This window comes from Monodelphis domestica, chromosome X (assembly GCF_027887165.1).
Source record: "Monodelphis domestica isolate mMonDom1 chromosome X, mMonDom1.pri, whole genome shotgun sequence".
NCBI lineage: Eukaryota > Metazoa > Chordata > Mammalia > Didelphimorphia > Didelphidae > Monodelphis > Monodelphis domestica.
This window is the reverse complement of record NC_077235.1, coordinates 48380947-48392909: the sequence shown is the minus strand read 5'-3', so window position 1 is coordinate 48392909 and position 11963 is coordinate 48380947. Positions and strand designations below refer to the sequence as shown.

The 11963-nt window shown below is 44.1% G+C and overlaps 1 protein-coding gene across 6 annotated transcripts in view; it reads right to left on the bottom strand.

The window, feature by feature from the left end:
- Nucleotides 1-9165: 9165 nt before the first annotated feature.
- Nucleotides 9166-11963, bottom strand: part of MOSPD1 (motile sperm domain containing 1) — a 41037-nt gene continuing 38239 nt past the window's right edge. For all 6 annotated transcript variants that reach the window (XM_007507223.3, XM_001375462.4, XM_056809376.1 and 3 more), the window contains one exon: nucleotides 9166-11038. In XM_007507223.3, the coding sequence (XP_007507285.1) occupies nucleotides 11007-11038 (32 nt within the window). In that variant the 3' untranslated portion in view covers nucleotides 9166-11006. The remainder of the gene's footprint in view (nucleotides 11039-11963) is intronic.

Here is an 11963-nt window from a genome sequence, read left to right as displayed (position 1 = left end):
TAAAGGATATTTATTTGAATTTTAAAAAGGATCAGAGCTTAATGAAATCTTTACCTTCTTTTTGGAAACGGCACAGGAAGTGAACAAAGAAATAATATGTGCCACTCACTCTTGGTGACACTTGGACCTGGAATGGGCCGCTGAGTCTCTCTGATCCTCAATTCCCTCATCTGTACAAGGAGGGCTTTGGGGTCTGGATGACTCTGAAGGCCTCCCTCCCCTCTGGCTCTGATTCTGGGTGGGAGGTTTGCATTTGCACAGGGTGGCCTCCCTCCTTGCCTGAAGCACCCTCCCTCCACCTGTTCAGATCCTTCTTTTCCTTCCAGGGCAGCTCAGGCACCAGCTGCCCTTCCTTTTCGGAGACCCCAGCCCCGCCAGCGGAAAACCACCTCTCCCTCCTCCAATTTTCTTAGAACATTTTGTCTGGCTACACTGGACCTTCTCTAATACTTCTTTCTGTACACGTTCTCAGCTGTCAGCTTCTTGGGTGCAGAAAGCCTGCTGTTTGTTCTGCTTTTCATCCTCAGAGCCCAGCAGAGCACCCTGCCGAGGCAGCCCAGTATAATGAGACAGGCCTCCAATTTGTAGGCAGAGGATTCAGGATGGAGACAGGCAGGAGCTCTGTAGCCATTTGCTCCATTCATGCCTCTTCCCTGGGTCTCAGTTTCCTCATCTGTCAAATGAAGGCCTTGGACTAGATGACCTTGAGGTCTCTTCCAGCTCTAAAGAATCCCCACAAGGGGAGTTTCTACATGTAAGAAATCACAGGGCCAAGAAGGATCTTGTGTGGAAGAAACTGCAATTGTGGAAATGCTTGCCATCCATTCAAATCAGCCACTGTGCAGTGCCAAAGAGCTGCCTGGGGCAAGGAGAAGCCATGCCATCTGCCCCCTCACATGGCTAGTATATGTGGGAAATAGAACTTGAATCCAGATCTGGCCTCCGAGGCCAGTCCCCATTCACTCACTCATCATGCCATCCTGCCTCTCTGGGGTCCTACATAGTATTTGTTGAATAAATGTTTGTGGAATGAATTGGACATTACTCTGCTCATGTTCTCCATTCCTTCCAAACTGGCTTCCTTGAGCACATGTTTCCAGGCATGACATTCCATCTCCCACCTCCATACCTTTGCACAGGCTTTTCCCCAGGCCTAGAATGGACTCCCTCCTCAGCTCCGGCTTTTAGAATTCCAGCCTTCCTTCATAGTTCAATTCAAGGGCTCAAGTGACACTTCTGCCTCATCTTCCCATCCCCAAAATTCCTTTGTTTACTTACATCTGATTTCCTTCTCTGGGTTTGCATTCACTCCCCTTCCCAACAATATCTCTCCTTGTCAGAATGTAATTTGTTGGAAGGTAAGAACTTTGAGGGGGTTTATTTAATAATGATAAGAATGATAACAGGAATGACAACAGCCATTTATATAGTGTTTTCTCATTAGATCGTCACAACAACCCTGAGAGGCAGGTTCTGTTATCACCCCCTTTTGAAAGACAAGCAAACTGAGGCAAACAGAAATGAAGTGACTTGCCCAGGGTACCTGCAACTAGATTTGAACCCAGGTCTCTGGGACTACGTGAGGCCCAAACCCTCCACAATCTGTGCTTCTAAAGCCTAGCACAATGCTTGGCACAGAGTAGACACTGGTTGAATGAATGAATGTTGACATGTGAATGGGCATCTCTTGGCACCTGCGGTACACTTTGCATTTCGCCTTTCATAAATAAAGCTCATTGTCACAGAGCCCACCATTCTCAGAATCTTTCTGAGAAATCCCAAGTCATGAAATGCTTCGCCCTTTTGAAACTGGGACAGACGCAAGCATAACCACTTGGAAATGTCAGATCCACCTGCAGGGACAGCTAATTACAAGTATTAGCAGACCTGACTTCTTGCTGTGGGCTTCCTGTTTGCCAGCTGCTTTCAGAATGAATCATTTCTCCCTGGTGACAAGTGCTTCTCTCCCTCTTTCCTGATTAGATTTTCGATTACCTGCTGCCTTTAAGATGGCTTTGTTCTTTCCCCACTGACAATGTGTTTTTGCGGTATTATTGCTGTACTGCTTGAAAGGAAAATTGTCTATATTGGGGATAAAAAGCACAAAGTATCTCAGCTCTAAACAACCTCATAGCTCAGTGGAAAATGGCCTCAATAATAATATATCTTAAAGAATATGAATAATAATAATAAATATTATAGAAATGTTAGAAATAATAATAATAAACATTTATTAAGTGCCTACTATGTGCCAGGAACTGTGCAAAGAAAAGCCAAAGACAGCCACCAATCCCAAAGAGCTCCCCATCTTAGGGGAGGACAACATGTTTGCTTAAACAAAACAGAGACAGGAGAAGGAGGAAATACTCAACAGAGGGAAGATCCTAGGGTTAAAGGGGACCAGGGACACATTTCTGTAGAAGGGGGGATTTTATCTGGGACCTCAAGGAGGCCAAGGAAGCCAGGAGGTAGAGGTGAGGAAAGAGAGCAGTCTAGGAATGGGAGACAGCCAGAGAAAATGGGTGCCATTGCAAGGTGGAGTACCTTTTCAGGGAAAAGCAAGTACCTCAGTTTCACTGGATTCAAGGTAGGTCTTAGTCCCTCACACTGGAAAATGAGGGGCTTCAATTAGATAAATGCTAAGAACTCTCCACTTCTAAATCTGAGAAATACCAATATCTGTCCCTTGTTTGCTAGATATAGCCACTTGTAATCTAAGAGGTAGGTAGTGTGTTAGAGTTTATAGAGTCAGAGCTAGAACTTGAACTGAAATCTCTCTCTCCTCTCTCTCTCTCTCTCTCTCTCTCTCTCTCTCTCTCTCTCTCTCTCTCTCTCTCTCTCTCTCTCTCTCTTTCTCTCTGTCTCTGTTTCTTTCTCTGTCTCTCTGTCTCTGTCTCTGTCTCTGTCTCTGTCTCTGTCTCTCTCTCTAACCCTTACCTTCTGTCTTAGAAAAACTACTGTGTATTGGTTCCAAGACAGAAGAGTGGTAAGGGCTAGGCATTGGAGGTTAAGTGACTTGTCCAGGGTCACACAGCTAGGAAGTGTCTGAGGCCAGATTTGAGCTGAGAAAGGTGAGCCTTCTTTTTTTTTTTAAACTCTCACCTTCCAGTCAATACTGTGCATTGGTTCCAAGGCAGAAGAACAGTAAGGGTTGGGCAATGGGGGTTAAGGGATTTGTCCAGGGTCACATAGCTAGGAAGTGTCTGAGGACAGATTTGAACCCAGGCCCTCCTGTCTCTAGACCTGGCTCTCCATTCAATGAGCCACCTATCTGTCCCCTTGAGATCTCTCTTGATTTCGAGTCAAGTAACTTTTCTTTTTTTTAAATTAAAATCTGAGTTTTACAAATTTCAGCATTATATTAGATGGCTTATTTTCCAGGACTCTGACAACCCCTTCCTCCTGCCTCAATCCAGACTGTATTTTCCTTGGCTGCTCAAAGATTCCCTATTCACCTCTGCTTCCACTCAGAACCTAGAATTCCCTTTGAAAATGTTTTTTACTGATTCCTTTTGTTATGAGAGTGGTCATTTCCACATCTCCCTACACTCTCCCAATCTCCCCTTCCCCAGTAAGCCTTCCTGGGTTATAAACAAAACACTTAAGCCGAGCCAATGAGCACATCCACCCTATCTGACAGCACACCCAGCATTCCATGCCTATTTGTGGTTCTGTGTGTCTGACTCTTGTAACCCCATTTTGGAGTTTTCATGACAAAAGAGACTGGAGTGATTTCCCATTTCCTTCTCCAGTTCATTTTATAAATGAGGAAACTGAGGCAAACAGGGTTAAATGACTTGGCCAGGGTCTATATCTGAGGCCAGATTGGAACTCAGGAAGAGAAGTCTCTATTCACTGCTCCATGTAGCTGCCCCTCCATATCTGTGGTTCCCCATCTTTACAACAAAAGCAGGGTAGAAATAGGGGCATGTTATAGGACACTCCTGAAGGACCTGTGGGAGAGAATGCTAACCACGAGCTAACCATGAGCGAAAGAAGCAGCACATATGACATCACTTATCACGTGTCTATATGGGGATGGGATTGGGGGTTTAGGCTTTAAAAATCACTCAGTAGCAAAAATGAATAACATGGAAATAGGGATCAAGTGATAACATTTGTACAACCCAGTGGAATTGCTTGTCGGCTCTGGGAGGGGGAAGAGAAAAGGGGAGGGAAAGAAAATGAATCATGGAAACATATTTTTAAAAAACAAGTTAATTTTAAAAAAGAAAAGAAAAGAAATAGGGGCATGTTAGAGCCAGCATATACAGGCTTAGAGCAGATAGGTCTGTTTTCAGTGTGCATTTATTTTATTTTTTTTAATTTATAATTCTTAAAAATTTTTATTTGCTTATATTTAACATTCATTTCTTTAAAATACAAGTTCCAAGTTATCTCCCTCCTCAACAACAACAGCAATCCAGCCTTTCCCCACCCACTGAGAAGGCAAGCAATAGGATATCAATTATGTGAGTGAAATCATGTAAAACCTTTCCATACTGCCAAAAAAAGGCAAGAAAAAATAAAGTTAGAAAATTATACCTGTTTGTGCTCAGAATTCTTCAGTGTTCTCTCTCTCTTTCTCCTTCTGTTTCTCCCTCCCCCTCTCTCTTCCTCTCTTTCTCCTCTTTCTCCCTCCCTCCCTCTCTTTTTCTCTCTCCCTGTCTCTCCCTCCCTCTCTCTACCTCTCTTTCTCCTTCTCTCTCTTTCTTCTGTTTCTCTCCCCTCTCTCCCCTCTCTCTCTTCCTCTCTTTCTCTTTTCTCCCTCCCTCCCTCTCTCCCTTTCTCTCTCTCTTTCCCCCTCTTTTTATCTCTCTCACTCTCTCTTTCTCCTCTCTCTCACTCTCTCTCTCTTACTCTCATTCTGGAGAGCATTTTTCTTCATGAGTCTTTCAGAATTATCTTTGGTCATTGAATTTTTTTTAAACCTTTAGCTTCCATCTTAGAATCACTACTTTTTTTGGGGCTCTAAGGCAGAAGAGCAGAAAGGGCTAGGCAATGGGGGTGACTTGCCCAGGGTCACACAGCTGGGAAGTGTCTGAGGTCAGATTTGAACCCAAGACCTCCCATCTCTTGGCCTGGCTCCCAATTCCCTGAGCCATGTAGCTGTCCCATGTTCTCCTAGTTCTGCTAAGTTTCAGCATTTATACTTTAGAAATAGCCAACCTAGAAAGCACCACTTGATTTCTTGTTTTGTTGATGTCTAGACTTAAGATGGTGATGGAGAAAATGTTAGGTAGATGAGACTTAGAAGTATGTCATGTGAGGTGCAGCTGGGTAGCTCAGTGGATTGAGAGCCAGGCCTACAGATGGGAAGTCCTGGGTTCAAATATGGACTCTAGACATTTCCTAGCTGGGTGACCCTGGGCAAGTCACTTCATCCCTGCTGCCTAGTGTAAAAATATTTTGTCAATAATAAAAATGTTATATTTTTGGAGATTTATTAATGATCATTAGAAATCAAGGAATAAAGAGGATACAAAATAAAAGACCATGTGCCCACAGCTGATTAGCCCATTTAAAATCCCTGGGCTTAGTTTACCACCACTACCATGCTGGCTGCAAGCCCAAGAAAGAGACCCAAGAGGACTGCCCACTCACTAATATCCTCTGTCTACAGGAAGTAGGTAATGACAGGAAGTCAGTGGGCTCTTGGGAAATGTATTTTTTTTTTTTAGGGTAAGAGATTTTCAATTACATACTAGCCCTTACCACTCTTCTGATATGGAACTGATACATAGTACTGATTCTAAGAAGAAAGATAAGGGTTTTAAAAAAGAGAGTATGTCATGTATACATTTGTCCTCCAAAGAGCCCCATTATTGTATCCTCTGAGCATTCTCTTCTCTAGGGCCAGAATTAACCATTATGTATACAAAACATTTAGCTAGAAGGCTCTTTTGAATCCCAAAGATTTATTAAGCACCTACTATGTGCTAGCTCTCCCTATGTAAAAACTACCTCTTTTTAATGTTAATTTTTAAATATTTTTCCATGTTTCCGTGATTCATTTTCTTTCCCCCTCCTCTTCTCTCCCCCTCCCAGAGCCAACAGTCAATTCTACTGGGTTGTACAATTGTTGTCACTTGATCCCTATTTCCATATTATTCATTTTTGCTATAGAGCTATCTTTTAAAGCCTAAACTCCAAATCACATCCCTCTATAGACATGTGACAAGTGAAGTCATACGTCACAAACTACTTCTTCAGTGACATGTCAGAGTAGTGCCCCCCATCCCTAGTGATTAGGGTCCTAGGAGTCAGAGCTGGAAGAAACCTTAGAGATGGTCTAAGCCAGCGCTGGGCAAAGGTCTGTCCTTTTTTAGAAGTCCTAGAGTGTTCAGTCTACAGCATGATTAGGAACTAAATGACATTGTTCTCCTGAAATACTCCTCTCTCTGGCCTTTCCTACTGCTGCTTTCTCCTGATTCTCCCATCTGCTTTGCTGTTCTATTTGGCTTTTAAGGCCTTCCCAAGCTGCCCCATCCTGCCTTTCCACAGCCCTGTCTCTGATTGGTCAGTTCCACATGCAGCCTTCATTTTAAGGAAGGGCCCCTGGCCAGCCATATTCACTCCTTCCTTACTTTCCAGCCCATTTTTGACCTTGATTATGAATTGAGTTTTCACCACCACCCTCCATCCCACTTCCTTTTATATGTTATCTTCCCCATTAGAATGGAAGGTCCTCTGGGGCAAAGGACTATCTTTTTCTTTGTAAACTTAATAAATACCTTGACTCTCCAGTCTCCCTTCCACTGGCTATTATTCTTCATGCCTGGAAAGCTCCCCAACCTCACCCCTACCTAATGGCTTCCCTCTCCCCTTTCAAGACTCAGTTCATAGCCATCCTACCTTCTTCATGAGGACTTTCTTGGTTCCTCACAGTGCTAGTGCCTTCCCTCTAAAATCCCACCTTCTAGAGCAGGGATGGGGAACCTTTTAGAGACCAGATGCCACCCCAGACAGGGGAAGGAAAAAGGGAGGGGAGTGGCCTGGCTGTTCTGCTCAGAGGAGGGAGTAAGCCCTTCCATTGGACTGTTGGGCAGACGGGTGAGTGATGAAAAGAGGTGCATGTGGAGAGGGGGAGGGGAGCAGCTCTGTGGAGTCTCTCTACCTTTCAAGTAACTAACTGTGGCTGATGATGGTGCATATGCCCACAGAAGTGTCTGTGTGCCATCTATGGCATGAGTGCCATAGGTTCTCCATCATGGTTTTAGGGAAATCTTCTCTAAACTCTCTTCATTCCAGTACTTTCTCTCTTGTAATTATCTGCTCTTTATCCCATGTATAGTTGCTTTGTATATATTTATTTGAATTTTGTCTCCCCCATGGGATTATGAATTCCTTGAGGGCAGGGGCTATCTTTTGCCTCTTCTTGTATCCCCAGAGCTTAGCACACAGCATCTGGCACACAGTAAGTGCTTAATCAATGCTGATTGATTGATTTATACTGCTCACATTTTATATGTACCTAGTCTTTTACATGTTGGTCCACCACCACCCCCCTTTTTTTCTTTAAGCACATGCTATTGTTTGTGCTTTTTTGCTTTTTGTGTGGTTGTTCAGGCCTATCTAAGCTTTTATGACCCCATCTTGGCAATGATAGTGGACTCATTCACAATTTCCTTTTCCAACTCATTTTACAGATAAGGAAACTGAGACAAATAGGGTGAAGTGACTTGCCCAGGGTCATATGGCTAGTATCTGAGGCAGAATTTGAACTCAGGTTTTTCTGATTCAAGGCCCTGCATTCTTTCCACTGCACCTTCTAGCTGCCCTTTGGGGTGTATGGGTGTTCAGGGAAGACTGGTACTTCTTGTGTGAGAGCTTGAAGAGCCCTTTACCAGGCTGCTTTCCTCCTTTGGTGTCCACATGTCACCCAGCTCTCACCTGTGAAGCTGTGGCATGGGCAGTAGCCACACCTCCATAGACCATCTCATCAGGCAGGCTAAACCAGATTGAAGGTAACTGACAGGCTTCAAACCCAGGGTGAGTAAGTGGGTTACCTATCCTAGGCATGTGAAGACTTCCCCCAGCAAAAGGAGTGAATGAGAACAGTTTGTTCCAGCAGCCTTGAAAACAGCTGAAGCAGGGGCCATGGCATTCTTAGAGCTTGACATTGAAGATGCCAAGGTCATCTGCCACCACCTGGGCCCTCACCAGTCATTCTGACTTTTGTCTTGAACTTTGACAACTTTGTGCAACTCTACCTCACTTGAATCAAATTTATGTGTGAGTCAAAAGACCTCACCAATGATGCCATTTTTGGTCCTCTGACAACAACCAACCAACCCCCTTTCAAATGTGAGCCTCTTGAAGGCAGGGGCCATGTGTTTGCCTTGCCTTGTATCCCTAGCATTTACGCAGTGCCTGGCACTTGCCTTGGCATTCCCCTGCTCAAAAACCTTCCTTGGATCCATTACCTCAGCTTGGCTTTTAAAGCCCTTCCAATTTGGCTGCAGTCTGCCTTCCTTTCCAAGCTTATTTTACATGACTCTCCTTCACACATTCTACATTTCGGCCCAAGTGGCCTACTTGATGTTCCGTTGACCTTGGTGTGCCATCTTCTTCCTCCAGTTGTTCCCCCCTACCTGGATTCCACTTCCCCTTCACCTCTCAGAATCCTTCAAGACAGCTCCTGAGGAAAGCTTTTCCTAATTCTCCAGGTACCAGTGTTTTATCAAATTCTCTTGTATTTCCTTATCTATTGACATTAGCAGTAGTGGAACAAATCTGACTTGGTATCAATAAACGTTTGTTGGCTCTTTGCCTTGCGTTTCCACAAAGATGATGACGGCAGGAACCACCTCTTTGACTTTGGTTTAGCACGTAGGGCCTGCTTCCCACTAGATTTAAAGAAGATGTGGCTTCAGATCTGGGCCCTGCTACTTGTTAATGTCCAGAACGCTGGTCAGATTACTTTTCCTCTTCCAGGCCTGTTTCTTCTTCTGGAAAGTGACTGATTTCCAAGGTCCCTCTCAACTAGAAATTCTATGTGCTTATGAACTCATTGTTCTAAGTGAAGATATTCAAGGTGGTTCTAACTTATCTCCATACTTTACTGTTCCCATTTCCCACATTTAATTCAGCAATAGCTGTTTCACACATGGTACCTAAAACTCAGAGCCGCTCAGAATGAAAAGGGCCACAAAAACCAAATGGTTTAATTAATTGTAAAACTCCGATATGGTTTATTTTCGTCTTTAAATCATTTCTCTCCTCCATATGCCTTTTCACCCACATTTGAGTGATGACTTGAGATGGGCAGAGAAATCAAGAATCATTTTCAGATTCAATACAAAGGTCAGAGCAGAAAATCATAACTGACAGTTACAGAGCGCTTTGCGAATGCTTTACATCCATTTTCGCATTTGATCCTCACAACAACCCTGTGAGGTAGGTGTGATTATTATCCCCACTTTACAGATGAGGAAATTGAGGCTCAGAGAGGTTAAGTGACTTGCCCAGGGACACACAGCTAGGATGTGGAAGAGGCTACATTCGAATTCTGATCTCCCTGACTAAAGGGCAAGCCCTTCAGCCACAACACCATTACATTCATGTGCTTTTTTTCCCCCCTGGACATGACACAATCGGTGCTGTGGACACAAACAATATATCCTAGAAACTGGACCCCCAAGTGGGCCTATGAAAGATTATACACAAAAGCTTTTTAGAAGTCAAGTTCCATTTCTTACAAAAATCACCATCAGGTATGTATTTAAGTTTATGCCCACACAGTCAATGAACATATTACTGTGGCAAGGCATGCTCATGGTCTGTAAAAAGACAGCTTTTTCAAGAATAGAAGACCGCCACCAAATGTACGTGCGTGTGTGCTTCAAATCCAGCCTCGGCTGGTGAAAGAAATACCTGACCAAAATGGAACAGTTCCCACGTCTGTGCTGAGGGCAAGTAATGAATCCCCAAACCAAAACAAGCAGCAGAGCCTCTGCTAAGCCTTCAGGTTTGCCACTTCAGGACAAGGGGCTAGCAAAACAATTCAATATTCTGCTTATGAACACAAAGCATTGGAGAGGGACAGAGACAGAGAGAGAAGCCAGTGGGTCTAGAGGCTGAGCTCATACCTGGCCTCCAATTATTGTACCCATTAGGCCAAAGAGAGAAACCTCTGTGACAGCCCATGATGGCTGACTGCTTTTTCAGCCTTGGTGGCTTTCAAGTGTGCCATCCAGGGGGTTAGCTACAGCCAGCTCACTGGGAGAAACCCATGGTTTGGGTAGTCAATAAGTCCCTAGGGCATCTGGGATTGCCCGGGACTCTTATATTTTACACATCATCTTAACTTCAGCTCCACCTTGAGAAATGCTAAGAGGGCAGAGGTATGAACAAGTGCTGTTTCCACAACCATCAGCTTAGCCTGGTAGGCCTCTAGCCCTGAGGGCAAACAGGGCCATAACAATCCGAGTGGATTAGAGAAAGAGAACCAAATAACCAAGATGGCTTTACTAAAAGTCTTCTGTATAACAAGGTATTGATAGAAAAAGCCAGTTTCTTCAAAACATCTCACTACAGTCATTCAACAAAACCATCATAGGTCTCAGTAACATGTGTGGTTTCCTTCTAAAACGGGTTAGGGGCCAGCTGGGTGGCTCAGCCAGGCCTAGAGGAGGAAGGTCCTGGGTTCAGATATGGCCTCAGGCACTTCCTAGCTGGGTGACCCTAACCTAGTCACTTAACCTCTGTTGCCCAGCCCTTACTGTTCTTCTGCCTAGGAACTAATACACAGTACTGATTCTAAGACAGAAAGTAAGGGCTTAAAAAAATAAAAAATAAATAAATAAAACAAGTTAGACATCAATTTATACAGATATATATATGTATGTATGCATGTATATGTATAGTTTTTTTACACTTTTGCAAGTATGTTGAATCACCGATAGTTTTTCTGTCACACATTATGAGTCAGATGAAAATGAAAGGCAGTCCACAGTCACAATGAGGGGAGGTCAAGTTGTTCCAAAGCCATTTTTCATCCTTGCTCATATTCTAAGTATAACCATTGTGATAAGGCCTGAAAGACAAAATTGAAGAAACCATCTTAGGGAAATGGCATTTCACTCAAACGCCCCATTCAAAGAGAGAATGATTCACACAGGAAGAGGCACTCAACTAAGAAGTCAAAGTCCATTGAATTTAGCTGAAATCACATTTGTGTTACACAAAGAAATTCAATTGGAAACAAAGGGCAGCCACAGGGTGGGCTTAATTGCATCATGAAATGTTCCTCTAAGGCCCTGCTCCAGAGTCTCCTTCCTCGGGGCTCTGGACACACTGTGGCCCTGTGCCAAGGTGGCCAAGGAGCTTCGGGCACAGGTACCATTGCCAGAGAGAGGACCCAGCCAGTCAAGCTCATTACCAGAATGGAGGCCAGCCACCAGATGAGGACTGGCTTGAACCACAGCAGTGTGTGATACCATCAAGAGAATGAATTAACCAAACCAAGGAATGTCTGGACACAGTAATCTCACTGACAAACCCATTTCCTCCTCTATACTGGCACACCTGCTCTAACAGTGGACAGGCCTTACGAAAGTGGTGCCAGCCAATGATAATACATGTATAACCCAAATTGAATTGCTTGCCAGCTCTGAGACGGGGGAGGGAGACAATTGGGATCATGTAACTTCAGAAAACTTATGTGGCAATTTGCTGTTGCACATAATTGGTAAAGAAAATATAGCGGGCAGCTGGGTGGCACAGTGGATTGAGAGCCAGGCTTGGGTTCCAATCTGTCCTCAGACACTTCCCAGCTGTGAGACCCTGGGCAAGTCCCTTAACCCCCAAGGCCTAGCCCTTACCACTCTTCTGCCTTGGAACCAAACACAGTACTGATTCTAAGATGGAAGGTGAGGGTTTAAAAAGGATAATAAGGGAAAAAAAGAAAGCAGTAACAGACAGAAACCCATTATCAGTGTCAGTTCTAGCAGTATGGAATG